Raw genomic sequence first — 13,377 nt, forward strand, 5'->3', positions numbered from 1 at the left:
GAGAAGTGAGGTCAACTGCGGCTTGAAGCAGGACTGCAGTTGCCTGTAGCTAAGGGGCAAAGGTCTGTGTCTAAGAGGAAACCACTAAATTAGCTCTCAGAACTCAGTGATTATTTCAGTAGTTTGGGCCTTATTAGGATATTTGAAAAGGCAAAAATAGTGTAATAGGTTACAACCGTCCTGTGTCTACAGATGAACACAGATCTAATTTACCTCTGTTTCTATTAAACAATAGCATTTTTATGGAATTGAAATGAAAACTCCATTACTAAGACAAAATCACTAGAGGTGTGTTTAGTTTTGTAGATACTAGTTATCCAATGAGAGCAAGGATTGGGAAACATCTCTTGTTTGAGACAGCACTCACTGTGTAACCTAGGCTGGGTGGTCTTGAACTCATGGTGCTCTTACCTTGCTTTCCTGAGTGCTGGCATTACAGGTGTGAGCCCCCATACCCGACTTGACAAATTATTTATGTAAAGATGAGGTTTTTGCCTTCACGAACCAAGTGTCCCATGCGTGACTCTTATAGCTAGCATGGGTGGTGTATAAAGGAGCAAGCCTGAATTCCAATATGGCTTCATTTATGTTTATATCCACAGTTGCTAGGGAGGCTTTAGATTTGGGAGCAACAGAGGGAAAAGAAAAAAAAAAAAAAAAAAAAAAAAAAAAGCTTAAATCACTGTTAGAACCCAAACTGGTGGGATGATAGGTTAGATAGATTTACCTAGTTCACAAACTGGTTTGTCAGATTTCAGAATCCATAGCCAGGAAGAAGGCACAATCTTCCTCGTATGTATCCCATACTTGGGAGGTGGAGCTTGGAGGTTGGAAGAGTGCCTTTTGTTTGAGGCTAGTCTGTTTTCCGTAATAAGTCCTGGACTAGCCAAGGCCACACAGTGAGACCCTGCATCTGAAGAGAACAGAACCACAAATGGTCAGTGATGTGGAGTTCTCAGCTGTCAGGAATTCTGCTGCCGTCACAGTGGAGGTTTGCTTTGTTGTGGTAAAGGGCATGTCCTGCCCTTTGAAAACCTTTTAGCATTGACTTAAACCAACATGCCTTCAGAGTCACCTGAAGGACATTGCCCTTTGCTGACTGATGTACCTCATCTTCCTGTCTGGATTCTGTTTACAGCATGATCCATTCTATTACTGAGGATTTCCACTGAGGTTTTTATTTGGCTTATTGAATTTTTTATTACCAGCATCAATTCAGTTGGGTTTTCTTCAGTAATTCTCTTTTTACTTCCTATTTTCATATCTTGGATTGACATCCTTATTTCTCTCTCTCTCTCGGCGTGTATTCGTGTTTTGAGTAAGTGAGTATTGTTAGAGGCATTCTTTCCAGTTCTTGGTGTGGTAGTTCTTACAGGTCACTCTTGTGTCGTTCTTATGGGATTAGGGTCCTCATTGGGGAGGCAGGCTGTCTTGGATGTCCATACTTGTTCCTACATCACACATCTGGAGTAGTTTGTTGGCTCCTTTCCCTCCTGCTTCTTTGAGGGGAGGTGGTTCACAGTGTCAGGAGAGGACTAGACTTATTAGTGTTGAAAGGCCCTTCCCCCACCTCCCACCCTCTCTCCGCCCTTGAGGCCGGGGCAGGAAGTCCTGGAGTGACTTAGGCAGCCTCTGAGGAGGTGGTGTATGGTCCCCTCCAAGGACAAAATTCCCGGGAGCTGCAGGTGGGCTTGGTTGAGGCGGCCATGACTGGCACCCAGTGCATGGTTCCCAGGCAGTGTGGATGGGCCAATGGAGGGGGTGCCATGTCGCCTCCTTGCTGCAGGAGGCTGCGTGGGCTGGGCTCCTCCTCGTGCCGGAAGGCTTTTCATGCTTTCCCTTCTGGTTGTAATTGCCACTCCTTTCCCAGCTCACTGTGTAGTCCGGTAATCAACAGGCCTGTCACTGGTCAGTACCATCCTGTCTTAATGTCTTGAAAAGGTTTGCATCCCTCGCGTAGTTTACTCCTGAAGTCTCTCCACGTTATTCTGATGAGAAGTTCCTCTGTTGGACCCCACATTTTTGCATAAATCTCAGAATTAGTTTGTTTTACGGTGAAAAAGCTTTCAATGGGAAATACTGACAATATTGGAGACTCCTAATAACAATGGCATCATCTCAACTTACTGGCATCTTCCATCACGTGGTCAGGCAAAGTTGTTTAAATTGTTACAATAAGAACATATATCTCCTTGCTAGGTTTATTAATAGTCTTATCTCACAATCTTGATGGTTGTCACTGAAAATATTCGGGGCTAGGGAGGAGAAGTGAAACTGGATTTTGTCTGCTGGCCTTAAGAGTACTGCTGAATCCCCAGTCTCTAATAACTTCCCAATTCCTGGGGGCATTCTAAGTTTTCTGCAGTGATGATAGTTCTAATCCTTCCAGCATTCATAATTTCCATTCTTCTGCTTATTGGATGGCGTTTCCAGTCCAGTGTTGAATGTCGCCGCATCTCATTTCTCTTGAGATCAATGTTTCTAACATGATACCACTCTGTGTCCTAGGTTTGGGGACATGACCTTTACTGGATTAATGGAAATTCCTTTTATAAGGCTTATCCATATTTTGCTAAGAGGTTCATTTACAAAATACAAAAGAGGGTTTCAAATTTACTGAGTAATTCGTGTATATAGTGAGATAACCTTTGAAGAATTTTTGGTTAATCTTCTGAACTAGATAAACAGATATATATCGTTAAGGAAAATTTATGTGTTTGAAATAACGCAATATAACATATGTCCTAGCTATGGCCGGTGCTCCACAAGTCCTGAGCCACCTGCACTGTGACTGTCCTGCCCATCTGGTCAGTATGTACCACCCTCTCCCCTGCAGAGGATGCGTTCTTCAAAGAAGCGTAATCTAACAGCGCCACCTGCTGGCACTCTTGGGAGTTTCTTCTCTCTCGCCCTGGGCTTCCTTTGTTGGCGCTTGTCTTGTGCTTTTTTCTCTTCACTCACTGTCCTCCTTTGTCTAAACGTTGACACACACGTGAAGCCATTCTTTCCCCTCCTTTGCTTTCCTTCCCTCTTGTCTCTTCACCCAGTCTAAGCCTCCTTCAATAGTGATTAAAGATGGAAACCACAGAACTGGCAACCAACGCAAACAGCACAGCCCAACAGTTAACCGTTAGCATCCTCCAAATGCTGGAAGTCCGCTGAAGATGTCCTCAAGTCTCAATTTTTAAAAAAAATCATTTTCTAATGAATTCTGCCCAGTTTAACAAGCGCAAGAATTAATGAAAAATTAATAAACTGTTAGTAACTCTCATTATTTCTATCTTTTTATTTTGGTGTATTTGACAAATTTGGAGTATTCTATATTTTACTGTAAGGGTTCAGTTTTTCATTATGGGTTCAACAACCTGGCTGCAGAACCACCATCCACTGCAGTTTATAGGGAGACGCCCCCACAGGTGCCTCTTGGTACTGCAGCTTATAGGGAGACAGCCCCCGACAGGTGCCTCTTGGTACTGCAGTTTATAGGGAGACGCCCCCACAGGTGCCTCTTGGTACTGCAGCTTATAGGGAGACAGCCCCCGACAGGTGCCTCTTGGTACTGCAGTTTATAGGGAGACAGCCCCCAACAGGTTCCTCTTGATACTGCAGTTTATAGGGAGGTGACACCCCCGACACCCCCCCCCCCCCCAAACAGGTGCCTTTGATACACAGCTCACTTAAGAGACAGAGTCTTTTTCTAATTGCTTAGCTGACTAGTGCAGCAGATACTGGGAGCACCACTTTGGAGTTGTCTGATGAGTAGGTATGGCCAGGGCAAGTCACTTTTTGGTTGGGTTAACCTTCACCTTGCTTTTGGTCTGTATCTAAGTATGGCAGTTGACTATAATAAGGAAGTCACTGTGGCCAAGGACAGTGCAGCTATGAGGATGTTGTACTGGTTCTTTTCACGTGCCACAGCCTACTAGGAGACAATACGTTGTGAATTCTTGCTCATTCAGAGAGAGCAACTCTCAACTTCAGAGCAGGCACCACAGAACCTTCTAGGCCCACTAGGCTGGTTGTTACCTGAAGGACACTGGCAGTTCCTAGATCAAAGGAGAGATTGTAAAATAATATAGAAAATCCAGGCTGGGGATGTAGCTCAGTTGTTAAGAGTGCTTGACCTGCTTGCAGGAAGCCCTGGGTTCCATCCCCAGCGCCACATGAAACCAGATGGTGGTGTACACCTATGCTGCAAGGCACTTTCGAGGTGAAGATAGGAAGATGAGGAGCTCAAGGTAATCCTTAGTTACCCAGTAGGCCAAGGACAGCCCCTGATGAAGCTGGTATGTTATGGCTTTAGAGCCATGATTGTTGTGAAATTAATTAGTCTGGGAGAGTTCCTCAGTGCTTAGTGAACCCTCTGGCATCTGCCTCAAAGGGGTCCCGAGGTGTCCTTCTCCCCATGCTCACCAGTGGAGTTTCAAAGGTGAGTTTTAAGGAGAGTTAGAAAGGAGACTAGGCTAGCAGCCGAGTTCCCCAGTTGGCCCTCTTAGTCCAAGCTAAGAAAGATTTGCCTAGCTTCTAGACTGCTGAGCCTGCTGTCTGAGCCCCCCCTCTCCCCTACCTCCTCCTGTGCTCCTCTGCATTCATGTTTTCTAACCTCTTGGTATCTCTTTCAAAAGGTGGGGACCCAAACTGTATGCACTGTTCCAGATGCGCTCCTGCCAAAGCAGCATAAAGCATATGTAACAGGATGAAGCCTCCCTCCTCATGAGGTAAGTACACCTGGCAGCAGCTGCTGGGGTGAGCCTGTGCTTCCAGGAGACCTGCTCAGATCCTGGGGGACCTCCTCTGCCTGTTTGCCTGCTGGCCAGGGCCTTCTACTGTCCAGATGAAGGAGCTGAGCCGAGTGCACTGTGGCACCCCATCCTGCCCCGTCTTGACCTTCTTATGGGGCCACGTCTTCCAGGCTCTTTACCAGTCAAGGATGCCTGCCTCCACTGCAACCACTTTGCTATCAGCTCAAATGTATGAAAATGAGATTTTTATCTGTGACCATGGTCAACTGATTGTAAGTGCTACTTTAGGTAGGCCATCCCCTTGCATTTGTGAGAGACTCTCTGGATGAGTGAGAGAAGGCTGTTAGATTGTGCCCTCGTATGTGACACTTTCGATGTGCTGGGGTATCAAAGTCACACAGCTGTAAGTAACAATGAAGGGTTGTACATGCCCATGGAGTCAGAAGATCAGAGAACTGGTTCATCAGCCTTATTAATAAAATATTATGCACCTCCCTCAGTCTGGCTATTTTTAAAGATTCTTTTATCATGATGACAGATTGTCAAAAAGTTACTTAATGTCATTGGCAAAGACTATTGTGACCCCAGTTCTAGATGAAACCATAGCACTGAAGTTTATCTTAGAGATTGTGATGGGTCCAGGGTGAGGTCCCCCAAACTTTGTGGGAGAGTTTCCCGAGCTTTGACCTGCCTAGTTACAGTGATGGATGCAGAGATACTGGAAGACAGGGCACAGGTCCATCCCAGCAACGTCTTCTAGATTTCTTTTCATGGGCAAAACAGACGGCATGTGCTCATACAAGGTGGGGAAGCTTAAAATGACTTCCTTAGCCTTGAATTTTAGGTTCTCTGAAGTGAGGTGCAGGTCACACCAGACTCTCGGACACCTCTGAAACTGTCACAGTTGGAAAGTGGATTGGAAGGCCACAGTGCACTCATCTGTGTCCTGTTCACACTCATTTGGAAAGGGGTGTGGCCGACCGTAAATTCATAGAATCCAGCTAGTCTTATTCCTGGCATTTGAACGAAAATCTCTGCTGGAAACACATTCTAAACATTTACAGATTGTTGCAAACAATTTTCTCCATGGCCTTCCATCTTGAAACCTTGTCTTCCAGAGCAGAAATCCACTTATCCTCTTTTGTTTGATTAGCAAGGACCCCAGATTAAAATTGGCAGTATGTTCTCCTCCCTTCTCGGTGGTTCTCACCTGTTAATACCCGTGCTCTTCAGAGTACCTCCTTTGAGGGAGGCTGACTCCAAGCCATTGTTGTCAAGGAAAAGAGTCTGTGTGACTCACCAGAGCAGCCGAGCTCAGATGACAGATTTTGAATTATCCTGAGATGAATTCATGAAGGGAACCAGGGAGCTGGCAGCTGCTGCATCTTTCAGCCTGAAATGTCATCTAGCTGTCAGCCTTGGAAGGGCTGAGGCCTCGGGCCGATTGTCACTAGAAAAGAACTTAGTTGTCCTTCAGGCCTTAGTTCTCTGGGGCTTCTCTCCAGAGCTGTCATCCTGCCTACCTGTGAGATTCTGCTGGCAAGAAATTAGAAGTGGCATCCAAAGCCACAGACAGGAACTAGCTGGCTGGTTTGCTAAGTGGTGGAGCCCCCTAAAGTCTCAGGATCAGATCATAGCCAAATGACTAATCAGCTGGCACAGTATGGATCATGAGCTTTCTGTTCTCAAAATTCAGGCCTTGGTTTCTCTGCAAGGCTCTGGGCTAATTTTTGCTTAAAAGGCCAGGATCTGATTTGACCTCAGGCTTCTCTGTGTGGGGGGTCTGAGGTCTGTGTCACATGGAGCTAGTGTCAATAAGGTGAGCTCACGCCTCAGGCTGTTCTCTTCTCAACGCCTTGTTCTCCATACCAGAAATGTCTGTGACTGTGTCATGATGGGCAGTGTTTAGACTGTAGTTTTACATTCAGAACATGATTCTGGGGTCAGAATGTTCCCAAACCTGCTGTTGTGATTTCTTTGGAGGCCCCAAACAATTCTGGCTGTTCTGACCTCCTGGCATTTCCTCTACAGCATTCCATCCCCTGCATAGCCCTGGAACATTCCCAGAGTGCTGAACACGAGTTTTCAGGGCCATGCCCTTTGCAACCCATCCTGGTAATGTTTATGTTGAAATTTTTTCTCTGTCTCCTGACTTTCCCGTCATCTGGCGATACAGGTCCCTGGTGGCTGATCCATGATGAGCTTTAGACTAAGGATGTACTGAGACAGCCCCGTGTCTTGAATGCATACACCCTAAAACTCTGGTGTCTCCAGGACAACTGGATAGACTAGCGGCGCTTGCTGATGCCTCCCCTCCCCCCCGGCTCTTGGCTTTCTTTCCTAGACTTCTTCACTGTCTTTCCTAGGAACAGACCTCAGGAGATGGACCAGGACTTGGGATGTCTGCAGACCCTGCGGTCCTCAGCCCACCAGCATCTGCTGAGCTCGACTTTTAAATGCCATTTTCTCAAACAGATGCTGGAAAGCACCAGCTTCTGGAAATCCCCCAGCACACACACCCCACCCCTGCTTTTTTTTTTTTTTTTTTTTTTTTTCCTGCATGACTAGCTCATAAGATGGAATCTAAGGGGAGAATTATCAAGACTTTTTCACTTTTTAAAAAAATATCTGTGACTTATCTTTGGCTTTTCTTTGAGAGCAAACTTGGTGCCGTGCATCTCCTTCAATGTGTACTCCTGTGGACTCTGCAGAAATTGCTGTGACATACCCCTTCCTGTCTGGGCTGTTTGTATAGTTGTATATAAATGTAGCAATAAATATATTCTGACATCCCCTGGAGCCTGGATTCTCACTTCGTTTTGCACCTGGGTGGCAGGCAGTGGCAGACACACTTTCCCCAGCAGGCCCTGCTGGGGATCAGGCTGACCTGATCCAGCAGGGTTTTTCATGCTCTCTGGTTTCACCCAGTGAGCGTTACAGCCTTTGGAAAAGGGATGAGGAGAGTTCGGTAGCAGAGCTGGGACATGATGCGGCATTAGTAATTCATGCAGTGGCACCGGTCCTGGCTGGGGGAGGTTTGAATGTGCAAAGACTAAAGCATTGGGTGACGGTTTGCAATGTGACTCAGCCATCTGACATTAGGGTGACTGTTCGGATCGCTGAGTCACATTGCAAACCGTCACCTTCGGAATATGTTATGCTACAATGACATGGTGAATATGACAGGTACTTGCCAGGCACAAAGGTAGACTTTAAGGAATTTCATAAAAAACATACAAAATATGCCACGATAGAATTTTTTTCATTGGTCATGGTTTTTCAGAGGTACCAAGGCAATACAGAGGGCACATAAACAGACAGTCCTTTATCTGTCAAGCACAACATCGTTTATCTACTACCAAGGAATGTTTATTAACACTGTCCTCTCATGCACTTAAGGCCTTTTGTTATCAGCCTTTTTTATAACGTAAAAGATAATCATATGCTTTCCTGTGGTATCTTATCAAATTGCTTTGCTGATATTCCTCAGTAGGCCTCTCCTTGGTCATAAAGAGAAATTGACACACAAGCGTTCAGCCAAAAGAAAGAAAAAAAGACAAGGATGTGATGGAGCCCCAGATTGGAACATACCGTGGCATGGGAGGGTTTGACTTGAAAGGCAACTACTCTTTGTGTATTTTTTTTTTTTTTTTTAAGGGAAGGGGGTGGGCTGAAAGCAACTAGGAACCATCAGGCTGTGAGTTCTGAACCTTGGCAGTGAAGCAGGACTGTGTATCACAGCTGTTCTTAATTCCTCCACTTAGCAGACCCTCCAGAGACTCCTAAGAGAGCCTGCTCTCCACAACCAATCTTGCTTTTCCGAACAGATCCTCCTTTCTGGCTGGGACTAGAGATTTGCATAGGCAGAAGCCACTGGAAAAAGGATGGTTGTGGTGGGATAAGGAACAATCCTGTGGAGAGACAGCCGAGGCTGGAAACAGGCTGAGGAGGAGGCCTAAGGACTTCCTCAGGGGGTGGTTAGACTGCAGCCTGCAGTGTGTGCTCTGCTAGAAATTAGTGTGAGTTAGTGGCTGGACCTGGGACCGGTTGTGCCAGCAAGGGACCTCTTACCCCTGTGCTGTAAAATGGGGTGACTACATGGAAGGGGAAAGAGCCCTACACCTCCATTTCTCCACTTACTTTCTGTTTGTAATGTGCCTTCTTGGAAAAGGGAAAGAAATCACCTACTTTTAATATCAACAGAAGGCGGCTGGTTGGCACAGATGGGCAACGGAGCCGGGAGGATTAGGAGTGTTTATGTTGAGATGCTAAAGCAAGTCAGGGCTTGTCGAGTCCAGCCCTGTGCAGACAGAGCACATCACGCTCTCACTGTCCATGCCCTAGTAGCTGTTTTCTGACTCTTCTGCACACCATTGGACAAATGGGTGGGAAGCTGATGGCTCAGAACCCCAAAGCCTACAGTGTCGCCAGCAGAGGGGGAGAAGATGATGCTTTTCATTCCCACCAACCCCACCTGCACCCAAGGGATCACCTGGGTAGGGAGGCTTCCTTCTCCCCAGACAACCCACATGGGAAGAGCACTCAGCCCACCACCACCCCCCAACCTAGGATGCACTCTGCACTCCTTCCTTCCTTCCTTCCTTCCTTCCTTCCTTCCTTCCTTCCTTCCTTCCTTCCTCCCTCCCTCCTCTCTCTCTCTCTCTCTCTCTCTCTCTCTCTCTCTCTCTCTCTTTTCCCCAAGACAGTGTTTCTCTGTGTTGTTTTGATGCCTGTCCTGAGTCTCGCTCTGTAGCCCAGGCTGGCCTTAAACTCACAGAGATCTGCCTGCCTCTGCCTCCCAAGTGCTGGGATCAAAGGCGTGCTCCACCACCATCCAGCAAGCTGTGCATTTCTTTCCAGGAAGATGGAGGCTTTCACTGGACATTTGTAGAGGACCCTGCTTCTAAAGTTTTCTTTAGGGGAGCTGGCTGCACAGAGCCCACAATGACTCCCATCTTTTGGCCTCACAGGTAACCGGGGTGGGGGTGGGGTGCTTTCTTGGGATTCAGAGGTAGACAGGAAGTCCAGTTGCCCTAGACTAGGTCTGCACACTCCAACAAGGAGCTTCAGTTCGGTCAGTAACCATCACCTACTTGATCTTCTGCTCTGTTGCTCTGCCCCGGGCTTTTCATTTAATGTACATTATTAGACTCATCCGGAGGGGTGGCTAAGACGCATGCTGGACCCCTTTCTCAGACTTTCTGATAGAGCAGGCCATAGGCCTGGCCCAGGCATCTGAATTTATAGCACATTTCTAGGTGAGACCAGGGCTCCTTCAGTAGGGAGCACACTTAAGACCCAGAAGCACTTGTTGGAGAGAAGGAGTTGTATTTGTTCTTCTCAGACACCACAAGAACTGAATGTTCTCAAGGCTGAGTCAGCTGGGTGGCATTTGCTAAACAGGGGCCGGTGAACATTCCTTGGGCAGCATGAGTAACTTTCAAATCAATATCCTCTTCAGGCCATGGCCTTGGGGGTTACACTCACTCCAGACTGGGTAGAACATCAGGTGAGTGGATGCCAGCTGGACATAGATCCTGAAATGGCGCTTGAAGGACAGAATCCCATTTTCCCTCAATGAAACCATAGGCAGAGCCCTGTGCACAGACAAACAAACATGAGCAAGGATGGGAGAAGTGGGCTATACGAGCTTCCCACTGAATTATAAAACTCAAACATTCACAGGTCAGGAATCAGCAGGACAAGTCCTCACAATGAACAAGTCCAGGAATCAGCAGAAGAGGGACCCCCGATGGGTGCACTTCCCAGAAATGGGTATCAGCCCCAGGAGATTTCACCTACTTGTAATTCGTGAAACTGGAGTTAATCTACTTGCGCTCTTCAGATTTTACTGAATGGTTTTACTCAACAAACCCTCAACAATTCCTTCAAATGCATTTCAACCCCTTTGGCTTTAGTGACAACCATACCAAATGTTTCTCCAGACTTTGCCATCATGGCTGCTAGAGGCCAAGTCCGTGGGGCCTTTCAGAGTCTCAGCCCAACATGGCTTCTCAGCCAAGCCTCTGCAGGTATTCACACTGAGACTCCCCAGTTTCCCAGCGTTCCTGCAATCTGGTCCACTCTGGTGGAAATGTCTTCCTTGCCACGCACTCCATTTTTTTAATTGCAAGGTTCCCGAAGTTGCCTGCGGTACTCACCCACAGCCTCAGCTGCCCTTCTTCCTGGGCCCTTCTCCAGGGCGTTTTGCCCTCGTAAGTCTCCATTGGATTAACACTTTCCACTCCTGCCTAATAGAATACCCACAAGTAGCCACAGAGCATCCTCTAGGTACACACAGGCAAACAGTGAGCACAGGGACTGTCTGGTTAAGGTGTGCTGGTTAGACTGGTCAGCTTGACACAAACTAGTCATCTAAGACGACGGAGCTTCAATTGAGAAAAAGCCTCCATAAGATCAGGCTGTAGACAAGACTATAGGGCATTTTCTTAATTAGTGATTGATGGGGAAGGGCCCAGCCCACTGTGGGTGGTGCCATCCCTTGGCTGGTGGCCCTGGGTTCTACCAGAAAGCAGGCTGAGCAAGCCATGATGAGCAAGCCGGAAAGTAGCACTCCTCTGTGGCCTCTGCATCAGCTCCTGCCTCCAGGTTCCTGCCCTGTTTGAGTTCCTGCCCTGACTTCCTTCAGTGATGGACTACCATGTGGAAGTGTAAGTCAAATAAGCCCTTTCCTCCCAACTTGCTTTTGATCACAGTGTTTCATTGCAGCAATAGTGACCTAAACTAAGGCAGGGTGTTAGTCTGTCTCTTCCTCTAAACTATAGGTCATGGGTACTTGACAGAAGAAGTTTGTTTGGCTTATGAGTCTGATCATCCAAATAGCCTGGCTTTGTGGTCCTGGTGAGGCCTAGGGTGCCCATCGTACTGCCAGTGAAAACAGAGACTTGGCTGAGTGAGGAAGGACTGAGGGCAGGCTCACTTCGTTAAGTTTCCTGACAACCCTTCCGAGGATGGTGCCCTGTGACTTAATCACTGTCCATGAAATCCCACCTTTTAAAGGTCCCATTATCTTCATGTTGCCAAGTTGGAGACTAAGATTCTATCACCAGAAACTCAAACCATAACCAAATCGTAGTGTGAGCATCTCCAACTGGCCTGGTATTCAGACTTCTTTGTGAAGGATCGGGATAGCCTACCTGCATTTCTGTGGATGGATACACCTGTGTTCATACACCTCTAGTGTGTGTATTTTCTACACCCATGGCACTAGGGGATATGTCTGAGACATGCTTGATTGTTAGAATTGGGTGGAATTGACATCCAGGAGGAAAACCAGGAATCCCACGAAGCGTCCTCCAATGTGTAAGGGACTTATAAAGCCTCAAATATCCACTCATGGATGTCAGGTACCTCCTACCCTCCCCCAGTCTGTGGCCACTGTGCATGGGTCTGTCATGGCTTTTGAGAGGTTGAAACGGCAGGGAAAGCAGTCAGGGTGGACTGAGACCAGGCTGGACCATAGGCTGTGGCCTACATCCCTGGCTCCTTCCATAGGCCAGTGACCAGCAGGACCAAAGTAAGAAGTGTCCAGGTTATAGAGGAGGGCTCTGTGTGATGTTCTTAACGGTCTCCTGTCTCAAAACTACAGAAGACAGCACAGCAGTGGAGCTCCTCACCCCAGAGTCGTCCCTTTCCACAGGATGCTCTCTAGGCCATGGGATGCCTCTGAGTGGACCCAGCAGTCCCCAAACATGTACACTCAGACCTCTTGCACCCTGAGCCCCACGTATTGTCACCACTGAATTTTCCTTCTGGGTGATTGGTCATCCAGTCAGTAGGTCGGAGGCATGGCATTTTGCTGTCATCAGGGGGCTGGTTAAGGCCAGCGTTGGTCTGAAATGAAGTGCCCTCTTAAGTCTCTCTAGTTTTTCTGCCATGTAACTTCATGCCCCACTTAGTTTCTCTGGATTCCAAAATTATAAAAAACAAAATATATTGTGAAAGAATGAACTATTACATGCATGCTGTTCATGTGTCCTTTTTTCCTGGGATAGCTGCTCACCCAGCCCTGAGGATTATTTATGAGTGCTCTGAAGGCTGAAATCATACTTGGTACATTCTGAGAAGCCATTGTGTGCAATCAGAAGGAACAGCATTGTTCAAAAGAATATCATTGTTTCCCCTATCTACTCAACAACCATTTACAGCTGCCCTGAGCTCCAGCCCTATGGGGCCAGTGGGACAAAGGGGGTCCTGCCTTCCCCAGGGGCCTCTGTACCTCCTCTTCCTATGCCCAGTGCTGGGGCAAGGACCACCCTGGATGATGACCAGGGAGGGATGCAGAACTGAAAGTTGCAAGGTTCCTCCCATCCCAAGAAACCAATCAGCTAGAGCAGTCTAGCTGTCAGGTGTTGCCACTCCCCACCCCTCCCTCATGCCTGACCCGATGTCCAGGAAACAGCCCAGAGCCAGACAGCAGGCTGCGCAGACAGGAAGAGAACGTGATGTGAAAATGCCTATGAATGGATACTTGCATCACGATTACCAGGCGCTGCCCGCACTGCAAAGAATGCAGCTCTAGATCTGGGGTGAACAACAATGTCTGCTGCTGGGGGTTATGAAGCTGCTTTATACCCTTGCAAGTCTCACCCCGAAGTACAATAAACTAGCCTTG

The 13,377-nt window shown here is 47.4% G+C and overlaps 1 protein-coding gene across 2 annotated transcripts in view; it reads left to right on the forward strand.

The window, feature by feature from the left end:
* Rdx (radixin) overlaps positions 1–7,268 on the forward strand; it is a 64,811-nt gene extending 57,543 nt beyond the window's left edge. For both annotated transcript variants that reach the window (XM_036191844.1, XM_036191846.1), the window contains exons 15-16: positions 4,626–4,718; positions 7,109–7,268. In XM_036191844.1, coding sequence (XP_036047737.1) covers positions 4,626–4,692 — 67 coding nt within the window. In that variant the 3' untranslated portion in view covers positions 4,693–4,718; positions 7,109–7,268. The remainder of the gene's footprint in view (positions 1–4,625; positions 4,719–7,108) is intronic.
* Positions 7,269–13,377: the final 6,109 nt, after the last annotated feature.

This window comes from Onychomys torridus, chromosome 7 (genome assembly GCF_903995425.1).
Source record: "Onychomys torridus chromosome 7, mOncTor1.1, whole genome shotgun sequence".
NCBI classification, from domain to species: domain Eukaryota; kingdom Metazoa; phylum Chordata; class Mammalia; order Rodentia; family Cricetidae; genus Onychomys; species Onychomys torridus.